This window comes from Hippoglossus stenolepis, chromosome 9, assembly GCF_022539355.2.
Source record: "Hippoglossus stenolepis isolate QCI-W04-F060 chromosome 9, HSTE1.2, whole genome shotgun sequence".
NCBI classification, from domain to species: domain Eukaryota; kingdom Metazoa; phylum Chordata; class Actinopteri; order Pleuronectiformes; family Pleuronectidae; genus Hippoglossus; species Hippoglossus stenolepis.
The window spans coordinates 17,722,215-17,750,103 of NC_061491.1; the positions used below are offsets into that span (position 1 = coordinate 17,722,215).

At 41.1% G+C, this 27,889-nt stretch overlaps 1 protein-coding gene across 5 annotated transcripts; it reads left to right on the plus strand.

The window, feature by feature from the left end:
* Positions 1-19: 19 nt before the first annotated feature.
* On the plus strand, positions 20-27,437 carry agtpbp1 (ATP/GTP binding carboxypeptidase 1). 5 transcript variants are annotated; one of them, XM_035166659.2, is made up of 28 exons: positions 26-165; positions 260-429; positions 1,985-2,043; positions 3,742-3,872; positions 8,245-8,312; positions 8,812-8,875; positions 9,098-9,244; positions 9,865-9,996; positions 10,197-10,290; positions 10,475-10,512; positions 10,808-11,016; positions 11,131-11,308; positions 11,635-11,676; positions 12,923-13,023; positions 13,650-13,766; positions 14,030-14,799; positions 15,427-15,510; positions 15,680-15,769; positions 15,997-16,145; positions 16,392-16,479; positions 16,857-17,001; positions 17,468-17,618; positions 18,068-18,248; positions 18,405-18,534; positions 19,112-19,243; positions 19,703-19,879; positions 20,968-21,119; positions 25,087-27,437. In XM_035166659.2, the coding sequence occupies exons 3-28, from the start codon at positions 2,012-2,014 to the stop codon at positions 25,265-25,267; spliced, it is 3,783 nt and encodes a 1,260-aa protein (XP_035022550.1). In that variant the 5' UTR covers positions 26-165; positions 260-429; positions 1,985-2,011; the 3' UTR covers positions 25,268-27,437. The 5 variants fall into 5 exon arrangements, with proteins under 5 accessions (XP_035022551.1, XP_035022549.1, XP_035022553.1 ...); XM_035166660.2 differs by lacking the exon at positions 260-429 and having other exon boundaries at positions 20-165; positions 25,090-27,437; XM_035166658.2 differs by lacking the exon at positions 260-429 and having other exon boundaries at positions 21-165.
* Positions 27,438-27,889: the final 452 nt, after the last annotated feature.

Consider the following 27,889-nt stretch of genomic DNA (forward strand, 5'->3'; position numbering starts at 1 on the left):
CCGACAGCCCCTCTGACAGTCGGGGGCTGGTGTCATCACAACATCGCCAGGGCGTTCCAGCTCCAGCCTCAGCTCCAGCCTCAGCCTCAGCAGCAGCGGCAGCAGCAGCCCCGTTATCTCGGCACTGGAGCACCCGGACCGGGACAACACTTCCTCTCCGTGCAGGTTCGTACAACCCCCGTCATTGCCAATGCGACACCCGCGCACAGCTTCAGCTAACACCGCCTGTGCGCTCTTCATTTACTGCGACCACATTCAGCTGCTAGCTAACCCGCAGGACGGCGGCCGTGTCGATGAGCGACCCCCCCCCCCCCCAGCAGGTGCAGCCCCAAGCTAGGTTTAACATCGGGATGAGCAGCACAGCCTGGTGGTTTATCTCGCTAAACAATGGGCAGGTGACAGCCTCTACTCACCCGCATCCCCCCGCAGGTTGGTGTCATGGCAGAAGCCTGTTTAAAGGTTCAGTGTGTAGGATCTAGTGGTGAGGTTGCATGTTGCAGCTGAGCACCCCTCATCGCCCCCTCATCTCCCCCTCACCTTCAAAACATGACAGAGAAACCATGGTAGCCTCCAGTTGTCATACAAACTCAAAAGGTGTTTAGTTTGTCCAGTTGGGGCTACTGTACACAACATGGCGGCCTGCATAGAGAGGACCTGCTCCAGATGTAAATAAAAAGTATTTAAATATATAGGGTCCATTCTAGGGTGAGGAAACAATAATTCGTACAATTTAGATGATCACACAATAGTAAAGACATCACTAAGATTATTTAATATCCAATTTCTGCCAATATTTATAGTATAATTTCTGTGTTTAGTTTGTCCAGTTATGGCTACTGTAAACAACAATGGCGGCCTCCATAGAGAGGCCCCGCTCCTGATTTAAATATAAAGTATTTAAATATCAAGGGGCCCCATTCTTGAGTGAAGAAAACAACAATTTGTACAATTTAGATGAAACACATATCCAATTTATGCCAATAGATCCCTTTCACCTTAATCTTACACACTGAACCTTTCCTTGTTTAGTTTGTGGAGTCATGTTTGTCCAGCACAGGCAGCCCTGTAGGGTCGTTATCATGGGGGGCAGGCTGCCATCTGTCTGGTGTAAGCTAGCCGTCACACCCCGACAGCTTTACCATCAGTTTGGCTAGCGTATAGAAACATGCATGATCTTCCTCTGTAAGTGTGACCTCAGCCCCCGTACTTGTCTGGTAAGAAAAGGGGTGATGGGCTTGTGCAAGGTTTGGAAAAGCCTGACTAAGGAGATATGGTGAGCCCTCTTAGTTTACAGCTTGTTTTAAACTGAAGAGGGCACCAACACCTTTCTGTTTCATGGCGGTGTTTCTGTAATGTTTAATGTGTCGTCGGGATTTTAAGCACAATATAACCTTGTGACACCAGTCCAATGACACAATCAATCTGCCACTAGTGATTTACAGCCTCACATTTTACAAAAAGCTCTGTTTATGACTCATCTCAACCCATTAATGCTTCTGTATTCACTGTCTGACCTCATTTAAAACCCTGTGAAAATCCAATACACTCAATTGTAGCTTGTAGTCAGTTGCTACATATGTTTGCTGAATGATACTGTAGTTTACTTTACCTCCCTGAACACAGAGTAATTATTTTTATAACCTTGTGTTCAGATTAGCTCGTCCATAGTTCTTTCGTGTGACGACACCTGAGATCTGCAGCATGTAGGACAGACGCTTTTTGTTGTGTAATATCAGTCAGCAGAAACTATGTGTGTGTGTGCACCATAGTTGTGCTGTTGTGATACAGTCAAGATGAGACAGCTGCAGGCTAAGGCAGCTGCAGGTACACCCAGCACAGGTCACTAGTTTATTACAGGGCTACTGCAAATGCACAGATCAAGACATTCACAGCTTCAGTTACTTTAGATATCATCTGATTCATTTTAAACATGTAATGTTTGGTCATTTTTGTAAGTGAGGTCTTTATTTTCTTTCTCTTGCAGACGTCATGAATTGTTGAGTTGGTCAAAATGAACAAACCTAAAATGGCCACAGAAAAAGGGTGAGTTCCTTTGCTGTTCCCAGAACAGTCAGATGCAATTTCACATGTGCACACAAACACACGCATGCAGCCCGGCATATTGCGTGCATATGCTCCTGAGTGAAACCTGCTCTGTCACAACCATCTGTTCACACAATGCTCACTCTCCCTTTTTGTCGATACTTACCTTCACCCTCCCTGCGGTCACTCTGCTCTTGTACTGTTTTAACTTCAGTTGCACCTGCGTTTTCTTTCTCCGATGGTTATCGTGTTGTCACAATGTGTGTGTGGAAAAGAGAGAAAGTGTGTTTGTGTGCATGCACGTGTTTGAGTGAGAGTGCAGGAGTGTGGAGATAATTAGGTGTCCTCACTGGAACCACCCGTATGTTTTTGTCATGACTAAAAATAACAGCACCCATATTTAATTCAGAATTTACGCTCAGCAAAACCTTTTCATGTATCTACCCTTAATCTGTGTTCGTGTGGGTATTATGCAATCTTTTTATATTGGCTGCACATCTCCCTTGTTATGTTTTCCTTTCTTCATTCTTGCATCACTTTGTACATCATTCTTTCTATTTTTCTAGTTTTTTCTTCTTCTGTCTCTGCACACACACACACACACTCTCTCTTTTCCTTCGTCTCTCTCAGTCTCTCTCTCTCTCTCACTCTGTCTTTATAAGGACATACGAAAAACCCAGCTCCACTGGGTTCAATCCCAGTTTTGATTCTCTCTCCCTTATTTGCTGTTGCTGTACCAACTACTGACCTCTAACCTTGTGTTTCCATCTGAGCACCACTGAGCTAAGACAGGAGAATTGGTCAGTATTTCAGAAAGAGTGAAGCACAAGGATACGGCCTCAACACAGCTTCACTTGAACAGACTTCTTTAAGTCATACTCAGACTACTTGTTAACATGTATTATCAATTTATAATTGTTTTTACCTTTACACTATATTACAAAAAAGTATATTTGTCTATGACTATTTATAAAGATGGACGACATGATTGCTCCCTTAAAAGTGAAGTCTTGATTGCCACCTGTTGCCCATAAACCCTGCCTCCTCCATGTTAGTGGAAGAGACATGGACCAATCTATAACATCAAAGTACATGTCAATTCATTCCTCCACAAAGAGGTTTTTTTAAATTGCAGGGAGTCGTTATCACACTGATGTTTGTCCAATTGCTAATTTTCCTGTATGTATGGTTTTGATTATTGATGTTATATAAAAATGGGGTGAAATGTCATGACTGACAGTTGAGACTGACTCTCAATTGGTCAAGTGCATGCATCTGCGGGACCTCACTACTTCACCCTTCAATGCGCAAGATGGCAGCGTTCATATGCAGGATATTTTGACTTCAGTTCTGGATGGTGGGACGAAGTGGAGACACATTGTCTATCTTTATTTACAGTCTGTGCTGTGAACATATGAGAGCGTTTGCACATATGAGGTGCTGCTTAATCAGAGACATGGAAACAGGAAATCATAATGTTTTTCTTGTAGCACATGCCCATGTATTATAGCATCCACTCTGTGTTTGTGAATGTTGCATCATGACGCATTCTGCTGTGTGTGCTGCTTACGCTGATCTCTGATCTTTCCAGATGGGCTTGAATATGCAGTGTTTTAGTTTTTTTTCTCACTACAGGAGCACATTAATAAAGGAAGCTATTCATTCTTTCTAAAGGTAAAACCATGTGTGTATTTCCAGTGTTCCCAGTAACTCCAGGGTACTGATGCTTCTGGGCCAGCTGGAGAGGATGAGTGGAGAGGCCATGTTGAAGGATGTCGAAACAGCGCGACAGGTCACCGCAAAGATACTTCATCTCATACAGACGCAGGGTGAGAAAGAGCATGCGCGCGCACACACACACAAACACACAAACGCTTTAGTGTAATAATGTAAAAATTGAGTACCACAGCATATTTGCTGCTGTAGTGAAGTACGCCATACGCCTCAAATTGCATTGTTGGCAGTGGTTCAGGTCTGTTATGCTCTAGGATTATCGCACCCTCATTAACATTTCTTGAAATAGCAGTAGGCCTTTTTCCACAGCAGCTATTTTGACATGTCATAGTAGGAAAAGCACAGGTGTTACTCACAACATTGACGATGGCTCAAGTTTCCAATTGAGACGTGACAGTGTAACAGTGAGCCAGCATGAAAAATACCAATACCCTGAGACTGAAGCTGCTCAATGGAATTTGTATCCCATTGTGTTGTTTACACATGTGATTTTCGACCGTGACAAAGTCAAAATGTGTGCCGTGAGTTCAAGTGTAAAGTAATGAAACTTTGTGATTGTTACATATGAAATTTACTTTCGAATAAAACAACAGAACAAACATTCTTCTTGTAAAATCGTCTTCATGGAGCCATTACCCACAATGCAACTCAACCACATTTAGTGAGTGAGTTAATTTATTCTTAATTAATCTCAAAAGAAGCAGTGGACAGTTCAGTAAGAGATTCAGGTTTGTTATTTCATTACATTTCACTTCTTTCTAACGTCATCCACTGATATCTATTTAATGAGATTGTGTAAGGATAGCCAATGGATGGGTGGATGCTGTCCTCCAACACCAGGAAACTGACTGGATGGACTTCCCCTTTTATGATTTCCTATTTCAAAGCCCCAGCTTGTCGTGTTGAGTTGATTTTATTCATTACAAAACACGTTCAGTGACAATGTCGTGTAACTATAGGTGGTTAAGTGCAGCAGTGGTTCCCGTGATGGTTCCCGTGATTGCTCTTTGAGGGGAGATCAGAGCAGCAGCAGAAGAGGGAGGCATTGTTCGGTATCACTATTTATAACAGACTGAAACACAAATGTAGTCACACATTCATTTTTCAACAGGAGCAGGGATGAATTGCAATCTCTGATGCAGGCGTTATTTCTCTACTGCTTTAAGAATTGGTGAATTGATTTGTCAAACAAAAATTACTTATTATTTTTTATGTCATTTATCAAGTAAAATATCAAACATACTCCTGTTACAACCTCTTAAATGTGTGCTTTTGCTGCTATTCTTTGATGTTTTACATTATAAATTCATTATATTTGTAATACATACATTTTTTCTCTGAGTATATGAAAGCACGCACATCTAAACTCCAAAGATGAGCTTTAGGTGCTGGACAGAAGCCTTTTTTTTCAGGTAACATTTTTGGCAAAGGGTCAGACTGAGGGGATTGTGGGGATAGGGTCTGAAGAAGGACCTGTGCCCGAAACGTTCCCTGGGAGGTAATTAAGTTTGTGGGAGCTTCAACTGTTTTTTTACCACCTTGGGGCATTCAATAGATGGAATTATTAATCAGGTAATTAAACAAACAACAAATATCAACAGATCAGTTGAAAACAAAAATAGCTTCTTGCTTGCCCTCATTTATTGAAGATCCAATCTGTGTTTTTTCTTTCATTTGTTTCCCCTCCATGTGGTTGCGAACCCACAAACCTTTTTTCAGTGTGGATTTTTGAATCACTTGAGTCATGTGGTAGAGGACTCACTACAGTGTGAATATGTGGTTGAATTCGGTTCAGTCAATGCATAGTATTTTGAGCCTTTTTGAGACTTTCTCTGAGCTTCTTTCCTCTCACTTTTCTTGAATACCATCTCTCCTCTTATCATAAAGTTTTGCTTCCTCCTTCTCTAAAGTGAACTTGTACGCAGAGGAAAGGCAATCTCTGTCCATGACCACGTCAATCATCGTATATCAGCTGTTCCTCTCATCTACGGTTTGGCTCACCGTCACACCCTGTATGCAGACTCAACATGAAATGTGGATAAGTCTGACGTCGGTCAGGGGAAGTGGGTGGGTGGGTGGGTGGGGGGGTCTATGACCCTGTTCACAGTAACTATACACCCAAAGGACTTTGCTGTACTCTTGTCTCATGTTCTGAGTCTTAGGAGCTTAGTGGGAAGGAAAGAAATACCAAGAGAAAGAACAAGGATGATGGGAACAAACAAAAGTAAGGAGTAGTAAACAAACTTGTATATTTAATTGATTAAAAGGTGAAGACAAAAAAAATCACTCCACAGACCACAGGCGCCTTTGTTATAAATTAATCTCTTAGAGACAGTAGTTCTTTCTTTCTCCCTCATCTGCGGTCAGAAATCCAGTGTCTGTTTTCATTTGAGAGTTTGGCTGCTCCCCTTTTACCCCCAGTGCTGAGGAGGAAAAAAAGAGGGCTGTCAAGAGAAAGAGGAGAGGTGTCTCATGCTTTTGTTTGTTCTCCATAGGGGCAGTATGTGGTTTAGTTTTCTCGTAGCGTGCTAGGTTCACAGTGTCCTGCCCCCGATCTCAGTGTGTCTGTCCACAGTCAGACAGGTTTGTTGAGTTTATTTCGAGCCTTAAAGGGATAGACAGATACCAGTGAAGTTTTTAAAGCGATTTACCTTATAAGGCACAGTATCAACGTCTTAAGTGGTAGATTCACAGTCGACGCGCACTGTAAACTTTTAGGGCTGCAGACGCAGTGAACCTGGAATTTGTGGAAACAGAAGCTTTGGTCAACTTTGAGACCTTTGTTATGAAATGGAGTACGGTCAATCTGTGGTCTCCCCAGACCCACAAGGTATGGTCCAGAATGAGCAAAATATACTCTTAGCATTTTAATTGTTTGAGGTGTGTTGCATTTAATCTTAGACCCTTAAAAATCTTTTAAAAATAATACAGTATTACCTATGATTTACCTACAATGGCAATTAATGTTGTTATACTTTATTTTAGGAGTGCCAGACTAAACTAAAACTAGAAAACAATATTCGATTCAAAAGACACCTGTCTGTGTCAAACATTTAACATTTTTCACTTTGGTTGGATTAGGATGGAAAGTGAGTGTATCTGCAGTACTTTTAGTGATCATCTGTTCCTGATTAATGACTCAAATCTCCAAAAAAAAAAGACATAAATATGTACAGAGTAAAGTTAAAGGGCAACATCATCAAGTAATTGGCAGATCACAATTAGCTGGCATCATCTTTACTTTTAAATGAATCATAAACTTTAGAACACACATTTTTCCAAGTGAAATACAGTTTCAAAGTAAGACAAATTACAAATTGCAAAATTCAGTAAGTAAATTAAAGATGTAGCAAATAATTTTTTGGTTTGATCCTATGTTTGCTCCTATGTATAACCCAGTGCCGGTTTAGTCTTTGAAGATTAGTGTTGAAATGCCACTTTGTTTTGAAGAGCTTTAAAAAGTCTGGCATGACAGAAATGTTGTCAGAGGACGCCGCTCCCCTGGGCACCAGAGTGTGTGCATTTACATGCTCAGATATGCACATACTTGGGCAAGTGTGGGGAGATGGTGTGTGTATATGTCAGTTGTGCATGCATTTTAGTAACCGATCATGAATCATGAAAGCTGACTGCTTCATCTCCATTTTCCCCCTGCTGTTGGGATGCATTCCTTTTTAAGGAGAGCGAGCAACATACAGCCCATGAACTCCTCCAGTGTATAAACTCATCACCAAATGATATAATCTTCCAGATGGGAAACTTGAGATATGAACTGACCACATTTCTGTCATAACCTGCTGCCGTACAAGAAATCTGACAGCCCTTTTAATTATTTTTATTTTTAAATATTTTATTTAATCAGGCAGTCACATTGAGATCAAGATCTCTTTTCAGAGAGGCCTGAGAATAAGACCTCTGTCCTGGGTCACTTGACGTTAGTATAAATGTTAATATGAAAGCCTTATTATTTTATGTTTTTTAATCATATTTCTCAATAATCCTCAATCATCTTTTTTGTTCATTTCTAAAAGGTTAAATAACATCAGTATCTTTTCACCTCCTCCTCCTCCTCCTCGTCCTGTGTTTGTGATTGAAGAGTTTGCCTTTGTCTCAGGACTCCGTGTGGCCACTTCAAAGAGGTCTGGAATCTCTCAGATCTTAAATTACAGGGCAAGCATGAGGCCGAAAGAGGAGTGAAGAAAGGAGAAAGAGAAGTTAGCTGAGTAAAAGTTTCTAAGATGACCTTTTAACCTACTTCATGCCTTGTTTTCTAAGAGGAGAATGTCCAAGCTTGTCTGCAGCAGTTCATATTTGACACAATCTAACACTGTGCTTTAAAGATTTGTTTTCTATTGTGAAATACAGCAGAACCTTTCTAACGTCCAGTGACCCTGGACTTGTGGTCTTGACACATAATTAAATGTAATAATATAATAATAATATAATTTCATGTACTTCATGTTACAGAGAAGAGCGGAAAAGAGGTGATGTCCAAAGGCTCCAGTGGCATGGAGGTCATCCTGTCTTCACTGGAGGTCAGCTCACTCATCAACACAACTTGACATGTGACTCTTGTGACATGACTCTTAAGACGACAAAACTATGCCTGGCATGTATGAACCATGTCTTAGGATTTTGAATATACTTATTATGTTATTGTCCAATAGCAATTGCAAAACATTAAACCGTCAGGCTTTGATTGAATTACTTATTGAATAATTACTTCTTTGAAAAGCATTTTAAAATAGTGCCCTTTTTATTCTTTGCAATGGTTTTAAATTATCTGAGTGTATCAATGATGATCTTCGTCGATGCCATCTTTAAAGTAGTGGAGGTTGTCAGCCTCTGACATTGCCAGCTGCAGCAAACTCTACAACTGGTGTCACATTGATCAGTGAGTCTGATTTAGGATCAGACTGCACCACTGGGATCAGTGACTTTCCTTTTCTCTAGAGGCAAAAAGAAGTTAATGTTCAAAATCCTGCAATTGACTCTTTACGTATTTAACAAGTTTACTGTTTTTAACTTTGACAGAACTCCAGAGATGTCCAGACCACACTAAACATCCTGTACATTCTCAGTGAGCTGCTGACTGTGGGTGAGCTGAGTTTTGATGAGCTGATTTACTTGCTTTCTTTTCTATATTTATTTCAGAGCGCACACATATGTCGTAAATATATTCTAAAAATATAAATTTGCCAATAATAAATGGTGAATGGATGGTGATATATTTTGCTGGTTAGTTAATCAAGTCTACTGGCCAAGTGCTTCCATCTTGAATGAGGTTTTACCACGTTTTATTGGTTGTTTTTCATTGTAGGCAGAGCTCGCAGGGTGGGAGTGTTTGTGTCTAAAGGAGGAACAGGAATATTGTTCCAGATTCTGAACACTGCCAATAAAGAGTTGCCCCCCAGTGAGGAACTCATGCTGCAGCTTCACTCACTGCTGGCGAAGGTTGGCCCAAAAGGTAAGCCTGATGTAACCACAGAGCCCACCAACATACACACTGGATTACTAACTCATGTTTGTTTTCGTTGAGTTCGCTTTTGTCTTGTTTATCCTCATTTGACTTTGTTATATGGCCAAAGTTTCAGGTAATTTACATCAGGTTAAACATTCTCTGTGCTGTTGGAGATCCCCAGTGGAGTTTTCTTGTAGTCAAGTAAAACATCTGTTTCAGTAGTTCTTATCAAAATGTAGTTTTAGGGGTTTAACAAACATGTTCAGCAAATGTCCTTCTGCATACAAAACTCAATCGAGATAGTAATCTAATAGTTGTGACCTCACGAAATTACAGAAGTGCTGACGGCTCATTTTAGGCACAGATTATGAATATAGGCTCTGTGCATTTCTCTTGTGGATTGAGCTTTATGATACTTTCACAGCATTCATATAGCATTTAGACTTGTTTTATACATAAGGCTTTCTTCAATATGATACCTTTTAAATTGCACATTGTTTACATGCTTGCAAACAGCCTTTAGTGCTACAGGTGGTCAGTAACCACTCGGGAAGCTGAAAGGAGGGAGACAAAAACCTGGAAAATGGTTATTTGGTGCACACTGACATTGCAGCCTCTGTGTTCAGACAGAAAGTTTGGCGTGAAGGCCCGTTTGTCCGGAGCTATGAACGTCACAGTCGACTTAATGAAACAGAACCTACAGAACACCAAACTTCTTCTGCCCTGCCTGCAGGTTCTCAGGGTTTATTCCACCAACTGTGAGTAACTTTAAACCTTAAAATACATTTCTCAAAATGTTATCCTTCTGTGTTAAAGTTCAAGTAACGTACTTCCCCAAAATACAATTGAATCTCAAACGGATAAATCCTGTAAATGTACAGGATGTATATGTAAATGATAATTCACTGGTAGTTGTGATCTGGTATCTCACATTAGTTTTTTGTTTTTATATGTACAGCAGTGAATGCTATTTCTTTGGGGAAGAATGGAGTGGTGGAGCTCATGTTCAAGATCATTGCACCGTACAGCAAAAAGAACACCAGCCTGCTCAAGTGAGTGTCTGTCTGTGTTAATGAATCGGCATGAATGTTGTGTTTGTTGTGTTATAACAAACCAGTGTGACATCCACAGGCTACAGCTCCCGGACCTCATTCAGACGAAGTTTTATAATATCTGTCGCTGATGTTTTTTCAACAGACCATGTAACTGATGTTTCCCTTGTTTGTAAATCAACAGGGTAGCTCTGGACGCACTTGGAGCACTGCTTAAATCCAGTGAGTAATTTGCTTTGTGGCTTTGAATTTTGTAAAACATAGTGATCTTTAGATGGTGTTTAGCTCCCTGCGGCCGTCTTTCACCTCATGAATCCTTTACTTTTCCACAGCTTCTCTAAAGCAAAAACCACAATTCATCATTCAGCATGAATTTATTCAACTTATTTAACCCACAATTCCCCCCTTCACTCTACTGTTTTCCTTTTCATTCTTACCACGCTTCTCTTCATCCCATCCCACAGTTGTAAGGTGCTATCAATGCTTTCTCCTTGTCTTCTTCCACGTCCCTGCGCAGAAACTAATGCTCGCCGTGCGGTGGACGGCAGACACGTGCCTGCCTTGCTTACTCTGTACCTGGATTGGCATCGCAATGACACACGGCATCGCCACATGCTGATTCGCAAAGGGTTTCTGGTCTGCATCAGAAACATCATCAACATCAAGCTCGGCAGGAAGGCGTTCATAGAAGCAGATGGCATGAGGATCCTCTACAACTCATCCACTGTGAGTGAGAGGATGACACACAAATGGCAAGCAATTAAAGCATGTGACACATAAAGTAAGTGCTGCACATACACACTGACACTCTCCTCTTCCTGTGGGGTTTTTATTTTCTAGGAGTGTCTCCCGGTGCGGACCCTGGATCCTCTGGTTAACACCTCGAGTATCATCATGAGGAAATGTTTTCCGAAGAACCGTCTGCCTCTGCCCACCATCAAATCAGCCTTTAACTACCAGCTGCCACACATACCTGCTGCAGGACCTGTGGCACAGCTGTACAGTCAACCTGCTGGGGGTGAGTACACACACTCACTCACACTCACACATACACACACTCACACGCACACTCACTCACGCACACACACACAAACGCACACACACACACTCACTCACATACGGTTCACCAGAGTATGCCCTAGCTTGTCACTGTGTAGGTATATCCCTAACATTGATTACTATGCAGAAACAGACACACACATTTTGCAGTATACTTCATATAAACGAGACACACTCACACACACACAGACACAAACACACACATAAATAATGCTTACTTCCCTAGATCGAGTAAATAGTTAATGGCAACACTCATGACACTGCTGCACACAATGTGCCTTACAGGAAAAACAAGTCATCAGCTCAACAACAAGCCCTTACAGAAGGGTAAGACGTACGTAAGACACAACTTCATCCTCAGCTTACATAGACTCACTCACTCCTGCTTTCTCATTGACCTCACTTCATGATCTAACTTCACTAAACTAACACACAACATGTGTTAGTAATAAAGACGTAAGAAAGATGCCCAGTGCCCATTGCATAGTGCTTGCTTGCTCACACGTACTTTCACTGCTCTCAACTAATTTGCTGTGTTCATTGAGTCCACAGGCTGACTGGTAAGATATTTGAGCCTCTTTCCTCTTCCTTCAATTCTTTTTCTGATAATATAATTATTTTTATATCATAGTTGAATTTGCTTGATGATCTAGGTACTTACCATTTACTGAATATAAAGATAAACAACATCAACGCTCCCCAAAAGTGAAGCCAAAGCGCTTGGATCAATACATGGTCGCTGGCTGCAGTATAGGTCATAAATCATGTCTCCTCCTTGTTTGTGGATGGGGATATGGACCAAAATTAAATGTCAAAGTACACATCAAATATCTTTTCTCAAAGATGGTTTCAGTCATTTTAGGAAGTTCTGATTGGATTTAATTAGCTATTTGATGCTATAAATACAGGGGCTTGATCCATACTCTGCAGATTCTGGCTCCAAATGCGCAAGATGGCAGCGTTCATTTCTAGGATATTTCTGCTCGATTTCTGGATACTGTGAGGAAGATGCATCGTCCATCTTTATATACAGTTTATTGTATCCACACATTTTTGTCAGTTTCCTTAATTTCCCCTCTACAGTGTCCAAATCTATCAGGAACTCTTTAAAAGAAGACATATGCCAGAATTTTGAAGGTTCTATTTGGCAACAGCAACCTAGTAATGACCTCAGCCTTCGCACAAAGTCGTGTTAACTCATCTGTATTCCCAACATTGTGTCAGTGATGTCATTCAACCAACCATGGAGAACAGTGTACGATTGTAAGCTGCTGTGATTACACTGACTTCTCAGTGAGAACAACTCAACGTGTTGGAAGAAATACTCAGATGCTCAGAATTTCTTCTTTATTCACTATCTCCCACTCATCTCTTGATCATGGCTGCTCATATCTTTTTGTTAACATTTTCTCTGTTCCTGTCAAGTCAGACTCTGTGAGTCTGGTTATGTGCCGACCTTATGCATATTTTCAAAACAACTAAACTCCCAGTTTGCGTGAAGTAAAAGTAAACCATTGAATAAATCTGAGGACAGTCACCTAACAGCTTGTGTGTTTGTGTGTTTTGAACCCAGTGGATGATGTAGTGGATGAAAGTGATGATAACGACGAGACGGAGGCAGACACAGAGAACGATAGTGAGAATGAAGAGGATGAGAAGAATCATAGCTCCGCGGTAAGACTCACACTCACACATCATATTTGACATGACAGCATCATCTGTTACACTCACTGTTTAAAATGTGTGAGTCTCTTTCCTCTGTATGATAGTGGTGTTATAGAGACAGCACAGAGTGTACGTCTGAGTGATTTACGTCATAAACATCTCAATAACATTCTGTCATTGTGATTAAAATTCACAAAGGACTGTGATGTGTAATAATAATTGGCCCCAGTTGGCTCGATGGTGTTAAATTATAAATAGGTCATTTGATTAAAGCTTCAGCCATTTTGTGAATAATTTAGTACTTAATATTACAGCCACGCGACTCACTTTAATTATACAATACTGAATCTCCACAGATAGTGTCATTTGAGGACAGGATTTCTCAGACGTGTTTGATTGTTGTGTTGACCTGTCTAGTTGCACTCAGTTAAATTTCCAGCAGAGGGCAGTCATAGCCCACCAACCACAACACTTTCACATCAAGTCAAACACGTCAACCCTGCCTGATGTGCATTTCTGATTAAATCAAAACATTGCTCTGCATTTACATGGGGTGAGGGGGGGCAAAAGTCTGACTTTACCTACATACACGTTTTGATATGTTTGTTTTCTGCTGTTTGTGTCCTGTTAATCAGAATGATGACATAGAGACGGACCTAAACAAGCTACATCCCAAAAAGAGTCCTAGTCGTCCATTAGAGGAGTTAAGAGTCTATGAGAGATTCTTCCTGGAGCTGTCTGAGGACTTTCAGGTCAGTGTTTTGTGTATATGGTGATAAAACCTAGCAGCAAAATCCCCTAAACATAGATTTAACCCAAGAGTATTTCAAGAGGCTTGTCTGTTAATACTATACGATGGTCGTTTGGTCAGTCGGAAGTATTTGACAGTTAATTGGCACAATGATTTCTTATTTTGGTACAGTTTAACATGTAATATGTACTAAGACAAATTAGTACTGTATATATAATGCAAGATGGTCACTGTCCAAGACTTCAATATGTCTTTTTCCTACAGGGGTATAACTTTGAAAGCTCGAAGAGTTCTTCTTCATCATCATCCTCATCATCATCCTCAAGTCGATCCCCTCGGCCAATCATCGTGCCCACAGCTCAATCCCTGTCACCAAAGCATGTCCCCAAACTGAGTTCTCAGGGGGATGGCAGCTCTACCAAAGGACAACACACTCAGCCACCCCCCTCCGCTTCCACTCCCTCTCCCCCTGCATCTCAACCTCCGCTTGAACTGAACACAGTCCACCTCACCAAGGACCAAGACAAAAAAGAAGAGGCCCACATTCCTTCCCCAGATGGACATGCGACCTTGTCCTCCCTCACCAGTCCTCCCTCTCAAGGGCAGAGGATTGAACAGGAACTCGCACATGTGTTCGAGTGTGTCTCTCTAGAGGAGGAGGGGGCTCTTAATGCAGAAGAAGGAATAAAGGGAGACAAACAAACAGGATCTCCCGTCAATGCCACTAGACTCATACAGTCTCCTCTGCTGTTGGGAGGTATCGTGACACGTCGTGTGGGAGGAGGCAGTGGCAGTAACTGGGGTTCAGATTGTGGCTCAGAGGGAGCTGATGATGAAGGAGGGGAAGGAGCAGTCCTGGAGGTGCCAGACACGGCGCTGCTCCTCTCACTGCACGACCCTGACCTTTACGTGGAGATGGTGAAGGGAACACACTCTGTACCTCAGTATGCTGAAGTGGCTTATCCAGACTACTTTGGCCACGTAGCCCCAACATTTAGAGAACCCCTCGTGGAGAGAGTTTATGGTGTACAGAGGTGAGATATATCAATGAAACTGGGGGAAACCAATTGGCATAAAAACATGGGTATACATTAGGAACTATGGAATAAAAACAAGTAGAATTAAGCTGGAAAAAAGGAAATACCTGTAGTGTGCAGTAATGTTTTGATTGCCAGATATTTGTATTTAGAATATTTAGAAACATTTCTGAGCCTTTGACTTACACTGACTTACACTGAATGTGCAGCTGCAGACTGCACTTCTGCAAGGGAAATTTTCTTCCAGGGACAATTTTTGCAGGTATAACTCAGAGGGTAGAGCGTTACTCTTGTTCTCAGAAGGTTTGCAGTACGATCCCCAGGTCGTAGTTTCCTTGAGCAAGACACTGAACTTGTAATTGAGCTGATGCTGCATCGTCCGTGTGGACATGCAGTCCATTTACCAAGTACAATCTGGAAAACCTTTAATGCAATCATGTGCTGTAGGTATATTTTTGGACTGGCTTTGCAGTCTGCGAGCTACACTTTACACATTTAACTTTGTTATGAATCTAAGGTTATGGAGGCAGGGAAAGACATTTCTTATAGCTTATTGCATTAATCCTCATTTATTAACCATATCCATTGTGTGCATTAAGTTTGTCTGTGGGTCTATCCATGCAGGTCTAAGATATTCCAGGACATTGAGAGGATGATTCATCCTAATGATATCCTGGATAAAGTCGTTTATGACCTGGACATCCTCAGGTGAGTTCCTCTTACTGGGTCTCTGACCTAAACATCACTCAGAGTAAATGGAGCTACAGTTTGTGAGCGCTGTGACATTCACGTTTCACATTAGCTCAATTGATCATCTTCATCTTGAAAAGGGTAATGACTTCTTAAAGAGTGTCATTTGTTCCTCATCATGTTTCAGTTGTCCCGTGATTGAAGACGACGGTGAATCGCTAAAGTTCAACTCTCAGTTTGAGTCTGGCAACCTCAGGAAGGCCGTTCAAGTTAGGAAGTAAGTTTGAATAAAAGTTCCACATTTCTGTGTGTATGTGTTTTTAATTAAATCACAATTATCACCATACATGCATGTAAAGCTACTGTCAGCTTGTACTATATTTAACTTGCAACTTACCTAATTTTTTTCTGAAATCAGACTGAAAAGAAAAGATGTGATGCATGGGAATTTGAATGCTTGATAATGTTCGAACATTTAGAGTCTTTGTTGTGGTGTGTTTCCAGATATGAGTATGACCTGGTGCTGAATTCCGACATCAACAGTAATCACTACCACCAGTGGTTCTACTTTGAGGTGAGCGGCATGCGTGTCGGAACTACTTACCGCTTCAACATCATCAACTCTGAGAAGTCAAACAGCCAGTTCAACTATGGTGAGATGACACAACAACACCCAACAGCTTTTCATTCTCCATCTGACCAACAGCACGTGTATATTGTATGTAAATAAAACTGAATTGACCCATGACTTTTGACCTACAGCTAAAAAGCCTCAAACTAGCACAATGTGTTATTTGATCATCAGACAGCACACTTTCTTAATCTTTGTTGCATTGCCTGTCTCTCTGTGTGTGTGTGTGTGTGTGTGTGTGTGTCTGTGTGTGTGTGTATATGTGTAGGCATGCAGGTGCTGATGTACTCTGTCCAGGAGGCGATCAGTGGGAGGCCTCGTTGGGTCAGAACAGGATCAGACATCTGTTACTACAAGTAGGTACAGACACAGTGGATGTGAGAAAATACTTTAAAGAGAGAGGCAAAATCTGACTTTGTATCAGTGTAATATTCACAGGGAGCAAACGTTTTCATGCCGCGTACCAATCTAATGCAATTCAGTACAACTGTTCAACGATAAATGTAATGCCTGAATATTGTATTTTATGATATAGCAGTGTTTGTTTTCCCCATTTATATGCATCATAATGGCAGAATAATAACACTAGACACTTAAAATGATTTATGAAAGGTAATTGAGTAGCAAAACACAGAACAAGTGCACTTACTAAAGTGCCCAATAAGTGTTTTATAGAATTACGGTTGATATATTGTGCAATATTTACTTATGAAGCGTTTCTCCTTTTCTACAGGAATCATTTTGCAAGGAGCTCCATTGCAGCCGGCGGTCAGAAAGGAAAATCCTACTATACATTGACCTTCAGTACAAACTTCAGCCATAAGGATGATGTCTGCTACTTTGCCTATCATTACCCTTACACATACTCCACTCTTAAGGTAGTATTACATAACCATTGTTTGGTAGTTTGTTCTTCCTGCATAAATGTCAATTTTCATCATACTCTATTATTATGCCCTGAAACAATGCTTGGGTTTTTAATTTGCTCCTACAGTAATTATTTATCTATCACCAGCAGCTAATCCTCTAAAACCCAGAGTCTGACCCCTAATGATGCTGTGTTTTCATAGTTTTATCATTTACAGTACATGTCCTTCGAATCTGAGTTGTGCTCTCAAACTACTGTAAACTCATATTATCATGTTATTATAATTACATTTTGTCTGTGTTTATCTCAAGTGACAATGCAGAACTGCTTAAAATCCAAGCACTGAAAGAGAATCTCAGACTGAATCACAAGTGGCCTTATACACACAGCCACTGCAATAATGCAACAATAAAGTGTTGAGAACCCAAGAGAGAAGGGGATTTAAATGGAAGATAATACTGTTTTTGTATCCTCAGATGCACCTCTCCAAACTGGAGGCTTTGAGGACCACAAAGATCTACCTGAGACAGGACGTCCTGTGTGAAACGCTGGGGGGAAACGGCTGCCCCCTTCTCACCATCACTGCCATGCCGGAGTCCAACTCCAACGATCACATCTGTCAATTTAGTGAGTAAATCAGTGTCGACCTGCGTAAATGTTTTCACGCATCTTCTTATTTGCTCAGCATCAATTTCAGGCGGGACCAGAACGATCTCAGCAGCAGAATCTTATCTATTTTCAAATGTTAAGGGAAATCTGGACACTAGTGCAATCTGTCATTAGTTACTAAAGCCTACTCCAGGCCTTTGTAGAAACAGAAAAACAATTTTTCATGCTTTGTTCTTGGATGGTTTTCCAATAGTTTTCTAAGAAATCCACAATTTCTCTACATTTCTCACTAATGCAAGAACATAAGGTGGTTCTGTAATCTCAGAGAATGCCATTACGTTCCACACTTAAGTCCATCACTGCTGTTTCTCTGCTCTGAAAAACTTTGAATTAAAGAATCATATTCTGTTTTTCTCATTCCATCATCCTCTGTTTGTGCTGTGTTCTCGCTCTGTCGCCCTCTTTAGGGAATCGTCCATTGATCTTCCTGTCGGCCAGAGTGCACCCTGGAGAGACCAATGCCAGCTGGGTAATGAAAGGCACGCTGGAGTTCCTGATGGGCACCAGCTCGCAGGCAGCCAGCCTGAGGGAGGCCTACATCTTCAAGATAGTCCCCATGCTCAACCCTGATGGAGTTGTAAATGGAAAGTAAGTGAAAATAGTGTAGGAATGGAAAGATATTCACAGTCATTCACAGCTTTCAAATTGAATCATACACCGGCTGAAGCTGGACCTGTGCAACAGTCACAACGCACAAAACCTTGTCATGAAGGATTCTCTATTCTGTTCTAATTCACCCTGTAGCCATCGCTGTTCTCTGAGCGGAGAGGATTTGAATCGCCAGTGGCAGAGCCCCAATCTTGAGCTCCACCCCACCATCTTCCACACTAAGAGCCTGCTGCAGTACCTTGCACACATACAGAGGGCACCACTGGTATGACCTCTAATTAACTAGACTTAAATTACTTTGGGGCATTTTCGCACTGTGCAACATCATCTTTCATTCTGGAAGTTACGGGACGACTTTCTGACTCGTGAATGCCGAAGACATTTCTCCTGCTCTGCTGCACAAAATCAGTTGTGAATCAGTAAATCACAACATTCTTGCAGTTACAATTAGCAGCTGCCTGTGCTGGCCTCTTCTACATTGTGCATCAGTAAGTTAGATATAATGGGATATTCATCTTAATGGGGGATTTGTTGAGATGACTGAAAGGAGCAAAGAATGGTGACGCTGTGAATCTTGAAACAGATCTGAGAAACTGTCCACGTCCTTTATTTAGAGCAAATATAACAGTTTCACGATTTTATTTTGATAGTTTATAAAAGGTGATTGTTATTGAATTGATTGTTTTATTTTATTGAATATATCAACTAGAGAGAAGCCTTTTTTTGGTTCCCAGTGTCTTAGTGAAAAATATACAATATTGTGTACATCCTAAAGTCACTCCTTTCTTTATCTGCCTCTTTTGTATGTATTGATATTTCTGTGTGTGTTTGTGTATGTGCAGGTGTTCTGTGACTACCACGGTCATTCCAGAAAGAAAAACGTGTTTATGTACGGCTGCAGTGTGAAGGAGACGGTCTGGCAGTCCAATATCAGTGCTTCGTCCAGCGACCTACAGGAGGACCTTGGATACAGGGTGAATACACACACACACACACATGCACACACATACAGACACACACACACACATCTCTCATTTTCACCTCCTTAAAATCGCCTCCTTCATATCAAATTACTCTTCTCATGTCAGTGAATATGAATTAACTTAAACTGAGTCTCATTACAATCAGATCACTTTTATTTACTCATATTACAATCAGAGCAGCTGAATTTTTCCATGCAAAAACATATATAGAAAATATATTTTTCACTGAGTAGTGAGCTAATAAAGAAGTCAGTTCAAGAGGGAGGTCAATAATGGATGTTCATGTACAGCAAACATTTTGGATTGAACCTGTCAATACTTTCTCTTTCCCAAGGAACGGCTCTGTGCACAAGCCAGTTTGTGTTGGACTCAGTTATTTGGCCCGACTCTAAAATGTACTTTATCTTCTGCCCCCAATGCACCTAACACACATTTTCATTTGCGTCGCAGGCTCTTCCTAAGATCCTCTCTCAGATCGCCCCGGCCTTCAGCATGGGGAGCTGCAGTTTTGTTGTGGAGCGCTCTAAAGAGTCGACCGCTCGTGTCGTCGTATGGAGAGAGATCGGAGTACAGCGCAGCTACACCATGGAGAGCACGCTCTGTGGTTGTGACCAAGGCAAATATAAGGTAAGGTTTGCTTCGGCCTTTTCGATGTAATGCAGTTCATTACAATAAACATGAACTTAAAGACTTCCTGTTGTAGAGCTTTTTTAATTAACTGCAAATTTAATTAGTTTCAAGGAAGTTTACTATTTTCATATATATGCTAATCAGTAAGCCATAGTATTAACATCTTAACATTGTGTAGAACATTTATTTCAAGGTTTATGTGTTTTATTGTCTTTTTATTTTACTTCCACCCCCTGTAAATGAGAGGGAGGTGCCCCAATAGATCTCCAAGTGTCCAGCAGATGGAGCTGCAGTCTTTTCTCTTCTTTCATCTCACTTGTTTCTCCTCTTTCCCTTTGACCTTTCTACCTTTGTTCCGTCTCTCCGTGTCTTTACATAAAAGCTGATTTGCTTCCGACTGAATTTTTCCCAGTTTCTAAAATATCTCACGGAAGTCCATTTTGGCTCTGATTAGCACCCCCACTGGTTTTTGTGAGAGTATTTGTCCAGATGTGCAGGAACCAATGTGAACTGAACTGTGGCTGCATGTCTCTGTAGCCAGGCCAAGTTTAGATGTTCCAAGATCTGCTCTGGGGAAAAGGGAACATGAAAGTGTTTTAGTTGAGTTGGGGGTTAGCTTGCGTGCGTGTGTGTGCGCGTGTGCGTGTTAGTGTGTTAAATTTCAGCAGGGTCAAAAAGTCTTGAGACCACAACGAGAAAGTAGTGCTGGTCTCAAACTTTGATGCTGTACTGGGATTGAACAGTGCAGTGGAGACTTTGTTAGGGTTGTAGGTATGAGTTTGAATGTGTCCCCAATGCAACTGAAATATTTGATCATGTTCCTAAATGCAAAGTTTCCTTTCCAGCATTGAAAATTGGGGCGTTTGAAGATGGACAGTGGCTCCGTCCCCAGGCTCCAGGGCAGCTATGAAAAACCACAGCAGCCTTTTTAAAGTAGCCTGCTGTTGAAGCTTTGGAATCATTTTTTGGACTGTAGCTGTGTATTGGACATGTGCACATACAGTACATGCAAGTGTATGTGTTTGAGATGTTTTTGTGTGAATATATTGGTGTTTAAATCTCTTTGATGTGCATGTTCTCTCCAGGGGCTTCAGATCGGCACCAGAGAGCTGGAGGAGATGGGAGCTCAGTTCTGTGTGGCCCTGCTGAGGCTGAAGCGGCTGACGAGCATCCGCAACCACCAACACCTGCTGGATTTGGAGGGTGACATCATTGGGACACAGACTAAAGTGGTCAGGTTAGTACTGTGGAGCATGGTGTAAAGTCACATACATATCACAACACACAGTTAAAGCTAGGGCTGTCACTTTTTATGTGGTTACATTCACCTCGTCCATTCCCAACGTGTCCGTATAAATAAATCGTGCTTTCTTACCTGTGATGACATTTTTATGATCTTCTGGCAAGAGGAGAGTGTGCAGAATGGTGGACAGCCAAAGTTGTACATTCGACATCTGTAGTGCCTTCACTTCCTTACACGAGTGGCAGGTTATCAGTTATCAGATTTATTGTAATAGTATATGACAGCTGCTTTGTACAAAGTCAACAAACACCCTTCTTGGTTACTTTGCCACCTGCGCTGCTCCTTCTAAAATGTTTCCACATACGGTTTCTCAGATGCTTTGGTGTTGAGAGTGTCGGCTCAGGACCGCTTTCCTCACCAGTGTCCTGCATTTCCGTAGCAAAGAACACAGCATCACTAGCTTAACTACGATGGCACTCAGTAATGCGCACACTTCTGCTAAGGCCCAACAGTCCCCTTATGAAAACAAATTAAAATTCCCTAGATTCAGATATTTCTTTCTTCAAGATCATAAATTATTCTCTGAGAATCTTTTTTTTTTGGGGGGGGGGAAATACATAAATCTCGCAATCTTGAGGAAAGTTAAAAATTATTATTATTACATTTCCTGACCCAAACCACATCCTTCCAGCAAGTTTCATGGAAATGCAGCGGAAATCAGAGGTCAGGAGTCAATATCACATTCTGTAGGTCAAGCTGAAAGAGACAATTTCGAGCAGCCCCCTCTGCATCACAAAAACAAATGCTTGGGGTTATAGACTGTAAGTTTTCCGGTTCAAATATTATAATTCTTTTCCCATGTTCTTCCAAAGTAACAGCCCTGGTTCATGCAGGTGCACACAGACGCTGGGAGACTTTTCAGTGTGTTCAGTGTGTTCTTTCAAAGCTTAGAAAACTCACAGTTGAGGAATATAATGATGCCATAGAAACAAGACAAGGTAAAACTGCAGATGTCAGAGCGTTTTATTTCTCAGCCGTTTATCTGTTGTGTTGCTATCCTCATGTAACCTTCCCAACATACCTGAGATTTAAAAAATAAAGTGTTTTCTATTGCTTATACTCATACTACTTTGGAAATAGAAAGACTGTTTTCTTTCTTTTTTTTTTGTACAAAACACCCTCATTACCGCCAGACACATCCCTGTTGGCTCTGATACTGAATGGCGTGACTGTCACTCCAGCTCTCCCCTTAACATTCGAGAGACAAGTGAAGGCCTGCGTTTGTGCACGGCTGCTGTGAGCATCATTGAAATTCTATCAATGATCATGTGTGATGAATGTATTGAAATGCTGGCTGGGAGGAGAGTGGTTCTATAACATTGTCAGCTGTGTCATCATTTCTTTAAGACAGTGTGTAAAACAGCCCCAACATCTTAAATTTCTATATTTTTCACCTCCACAGTGGAGTTTTTAATGGTAGTGAGCGGTCAATAGCACAGTGAAGGTTAAATGCACATGGAGCATGCAAACAAGTGTCCTGCCTTCCTGTGCAGTGTGTTAGTAATAATGAAATATACCTCGTCAGTGTCGGAGCGAATCCTCATCCACTTAAGTGCCAGTGTATTCAAGGGATGGCAACATTGAATTTATTCAGTTAAGCTGTGAGACAAACACTTATCACACAAGTCAAACCAGTAGCACAGTACGTCCTCCTCACGTAGTTTCTATCTCTCGTCACGTCACGTTTGCTTTGTATCAACAATCATCAATTAGAGCTTTCATCTTGATTTGAACTTAATCCTGTCGTCTCGTTTTTATCTCTATTGTCATTAACAAAGTAAAGAAAACTCTCAGAAAAAACAACTATATCATCACAGCATTTTTTGTGGTCTATTATTTCTTCCATATGCCTTTTAAATTAGTGGTGAAAAGTAATTTATCAGAAAATAAATCAATTTTGCAAACAATATAATGGGAAAAAATGTAAATTTCTGCTTCTCCGGTGAGAGGATTGAATATCTTTATTACCTGATGCACTACTTCAAATGCATGTTGTTGTGTTATTTATTCATTAATACCAAATTCCCTTTGTCACACATTATGCTTGATTATGCTTTATTATGTTCTTGTAGCTTTTAATGTAGCGAGAAGGACCCAAGACAGAACATAAGGGTTAAAAGATAAATGAGGAAAATCATTGTGTTTGAAATTCCCTCCTCAGAAATATGAAATCCACACAGATCTGATTTTTCTACAGTCCGACACCACCAATAAATTATTAAACTTTGCCAAACCCAAACTGCGACCACCAGAGTTATCTTAATTTCTTTTTACTTTAAAGATGTCAGCGTTCTCTCCTCCGCAGATTTGTTAAAGCAGTTCATTTGGAAGAATGGCTTCGTACTCAGAACCACTTAATGCTCATGTTTCTTTCTCTTTGTGTCTCCCAGTCTCTCTTCTCTTACCAACCTGCGCTACTCTCATATTGATATACCCATTTATCATTTATGTGTCTGATCATTAAGGGACTCCAGAAGTGTGTGTGTGTGTGTGTGTGTGTGTGTGTGTGTGTGTGTGTGTGTGTGTGTGTGTGTGTGTGTGTGTGTGTGTGTGTGTGTGTGTGTGTGTGTGTGTGTGTGTGTGTGTGTGTGTGTGTGAGTGAGGGCCCTTTGGGATTGGTTACTCTCATCCCGGATTTATGGTTTTATGTGTGGGGCTTGGTATGGTACCACTTACCGTTTAATAGGTCATCACAACAATATCTTGGCCATTGGGAGGCGTCTGCGAATAACTGGGTGTCTCGGAGTGCGTAAAAGGGCTGATACGGGCATGGGTGTGTTTTTGTCCGACTCTAAGGAATACGGAAATAGATGCGTGTATGTTAAAGTTTGAAGGTTTTATTGTACGTCTCTATATCTAAAAATTAACATGCGGAGTGTAAAGAGATGATTCCAGTTTGTGGACTTAGAAAATGTATCACAAAGAAAGTGGAACGTAAACGAACAACTCTTAGTATGTATCGCTGCCCACCCACATCATTACACAACACAACATTTACTGTACATACACTGACACACAATTTCTCTCTCTCCCTCCCTCCCTCCCTCCCTCCCCCTGTCTTGCACTCGGGCACTGCTAAAGTTGGTGGGAGCTCATTGTCTGAGTCCCCTGATCGACTATCTCCCTGGGATCACATTTCAGACCATTAACACCATTAAAAACCCACTAAAGCCACTAAAACCTCAAAGAACCAGCGACCATTTAACCATTAAGACCCACAGGAAAAAAACAGCCTCACCAGTCAGAGCACACAGGCGCAGTTTGTTAGTATCCCCGGTTTTGTTATGATTTTAAAACATATTTTAATATGAATCGTGTAGTAGATTCAGTGTATGATGGCTTGTATTGTATTTCATGTATTTATGTTATTATTTAGAGCTGAAACATTTATTCAACAGAAAATGAACCTTCAAGAATTATAACTATTAACAAATATTTTAATGCTTTAAAATACTAAAGATTCTCGGCATCCAGGGTCTTTAAGAGTTTGTCAGACAAAACAAGACATTTTATTAACTTAACTATTCATTAATTAATCTTCACCATCATCATCATACAATTTCCTCTGACAATGTGGAAAAACAAAGATAAGTTAAACAGTTTAAAGCCTAACGGCATAAATCGAGATAAACATTTTTACATTTTGTATCTGCCATGTTTCAAGAAATATACATCTCATCTTAACATTTTCAAAAATCATAAATGCAAAATGTGGGGTAGTAACACAGTAAGTAACACATTCAGGAATACAATTAGTAATTCAAAATATACACAGGCATCATCCTGCTTCTCGATAGTCCTGAAAAGCTGACGTGATGAAGACATTTCTTTGTGACAGTCATATGCACATCATTAACTCCCAGTGGCAACCGTGTTCACGCTCTTTTATTTTATCCCCCAGCAGCTGCCCCACTACCTACGTGATGGAGGAGGACGAGCCATCCTTTCTGGAGGCAATAGACTACAGTGCAGAGAGCAATGACGAGGACCCCGAGGCCGAAAACGAGCTCGGCAGCGAAGTCCTCAAGAACCCCGAACATCAGGATCATCTGTCAGACTCCGAGATGAATCACAGGGACTGACGCTGAGGTGTTCACCCTCTCAGCACCCGGCGGTTTGAGCTTATAACCATTCAGTGCTTGGACTGTTCGCTGATCAAAAAAATAAACACAGGTTTATTCACACTTAACATTTAGATTTACACCTAATACAATTATGTAGACACTATCATGGTACGTACGCTGCTTTGACACCAGTCAGGTGCTCTTTTCCCCTGATGGATGGATTTTGTTGGCCCACCAGAGGCCCCCCTGCTGCTGAGGGTGCGCACTCTAATGGCCTTTCCCCTCAGTACGGCTGATGAGCCCTGACTAAGATTCAAGGTGGATCTCAATGAATGTTCTCACCATTAGCTGTCACACTATAACCTTCATGAACTGTGACCCCTGACCTCAGACACTATTTATCCTCTGAGATTCACATGTAGTTGAACCACAGCAGCAAACAGCAGGCACCACCAGTCCTTAACTTGAACCCTCTCTCCACTTCGTCATTTCTCCCTGCCGATGTGTCAGTGAAGCCGCCTGACTAGGCTGTAGTGAACTAGAGCCATCAGCTTCTTGAGGTGCAGTGTTAGAATCCCGTCTTACCTGTAACACTGTGTTTAAATTAAAACGACCCTGGTGATCACAGGATTCTAGATCTGTCCCACTGAGCAGCTCAGAGATCCAAACAACCTGCCGTCTAATTTCCTTTATTCTTTTCTTCACTCGTGTCCTCTACTGAAATGTTTTACTCCTTTTCTTGGTTTGCGCCTTCCTATATTTTTGTTCGTCCTTCATTCATTCCTTCCATCCTCCACTTCCTCCCTTCCGCCTCAATGTCCTGGTTGAATGGGATGTAGGTAAAACCACACAGCCCCTTTTCCTAGCGTAGCTGCTGGCTAACCCCAGTCATCATCAGGTATATAATGTAAGAAACCTGCTCAGACGTGACGGCACTGGAGTGACGCCCTCACTTCCTCTCCTCTGTATCCCACTCCTCTTCTGCCACAGTGCGCTTGGTCTGATCGCCCATGTGCTGTTCGCCTCGCTTTATCCCAAACAGACACTGTTAGCATCATGTAGAATGTACATGTCTTTATTGAGACAAACCTTGAGCTGTTTGAACACACACCACAAGCAAACTAACACAGGTTTGGTTTCTTGCTCACATGAAACCAAGCGGTAAAATATGAAGGTAGAAGAATATCTAACTGTTGGTGTTCCCATTGCTTTTCACAATAGACAGTATTAAAAGGTTTAGACGCAGCAGTGATGAACAAGACGCATGAGCTGCAGAGAGCAGAAAACCCTTTTGCACTTTGGATAAACACTTACCACGCAGAACAATGACGGAGTCACTTTACGACGTATCACAGTTTGCAAACTTCCCCTGATTAGTTTTTAAGTTCTCCGAGCTCAGCCCGACGCTGATCGTAACCTTGCTGTGATGTTTAAAAAAGTACTCTAGTGGAATTATATTTTCTTTGTGTACCTCCCTCCAGTCTGTGTGTACATTTTGTTTGTGAGTTTACTTAGTGGAGACCCATTCATGAAAACAGATGGTGCTTCGTATTGACAGTATAAAGTAGATTGTCGGATTTTCTCTCTTTTTTTGGGGGTTCATGGAGATGAGATGAGTTGCTGTTTCAATTTGTACAGCTAGTGCATGGCTATTTTCTGTCGTTTTTTATTTTGTAATTTATTAAGTATTGTTTCTGGGATGCAACCTGTATGTATATGAGGCATTTGTGTGAGTGTGTCTGTGCTCAAGGAGTTTAAGTTATTCCATTATTCAGCTCAGCTAATGCTCTTACTGTGTGTTTCTTCTTTCAATTTGATTATCTTCTCTCACTCTCCCCAATCACTTTCTCATCCTCGTTTTCCCTCTAAACCTTTTTTCATTCCTCTTTTTCTGTCCCCCTGCTACTTCCTTTTCCAATTTAACCCATGACCATGTTACAAATCAGGGGAAGTCATTGCTCTGTGTGTGTGTGTGTGTGTGTGTGTGTATGGGAAATGTTTGTGGTGTCATATTATAAATGTTTGTCTGCAGCAGATTTCGTCGACACGGTGCTGGGCTGCTTTTATTTTTATGTTGGTTTGGAGGTGAAAATGTGGAAATAGCGATTCCTTTTTAAGTTGATTGTAATGCAGAACATCAGAGCTAAGCGTGAAGACATGGAAAATAAAATGTGAATGTGGTAAACTGTCTGCTGTGTTTCATTTTACTTTGTCTGACACGTTTCTTTAAATCTCAACTGAATGAAGAATGCATTTGTCCGTAAGAAGACCCTTCTCCCAGATGTGGTAAAGTCATTATAATTGATCATGAGTTAATGGGAGAAGTGCTGTGATTGGCAGAATAAAAGAAAATAAACATTTTAATTATTTTTTTTCTCCTGTATATACTGAAAAGATCCCTTCTTAAAACTGTCTCAGAGAAAGTGATGAGGGACAAAAGCCACAGTTCTTACACTGTGCAAAAAGCTCAGTACAAAACCTAATACAAGGCTTCAATAGTCCAATGTTTCTGTGTCTTTAGAACAAAAATCCCTCCAATTATCATCCCTCCACCACTGCTCAGTGACGTGTGGAAACCCCCAGTGAAGTCATCTATTGGCTTGTGAACTGCTGCTTTCAAGCCTTTTTACTTTTATGTTC

What these genes read in the sequence shown, in the direction of transcription:
- agtpbp1 (XM_035166658.2), top strand. Translation starts at nt 2,012, where the DNA reads ATGAACAAACCTAAAATGGCCACAGAAAAAGG. An exon ending in GTACAGTCAACCTGCTGGGG is followed by an intron (nt 11,309 to 11,634) that starts GTGAGTACACAC and finishes TGTGCCTTACAG; the next exon opens with GAAAAACAAGTCATCAGCTC. An exon ending in CGATCACATCTGTCAATTTA is followed by an intron (nt 17,619 to 18,067) that starts GTGAGTAAATCA and finishes CGCCCTCTTTAG; the next exon opens with GGAATCGTCCATTGATCTTC.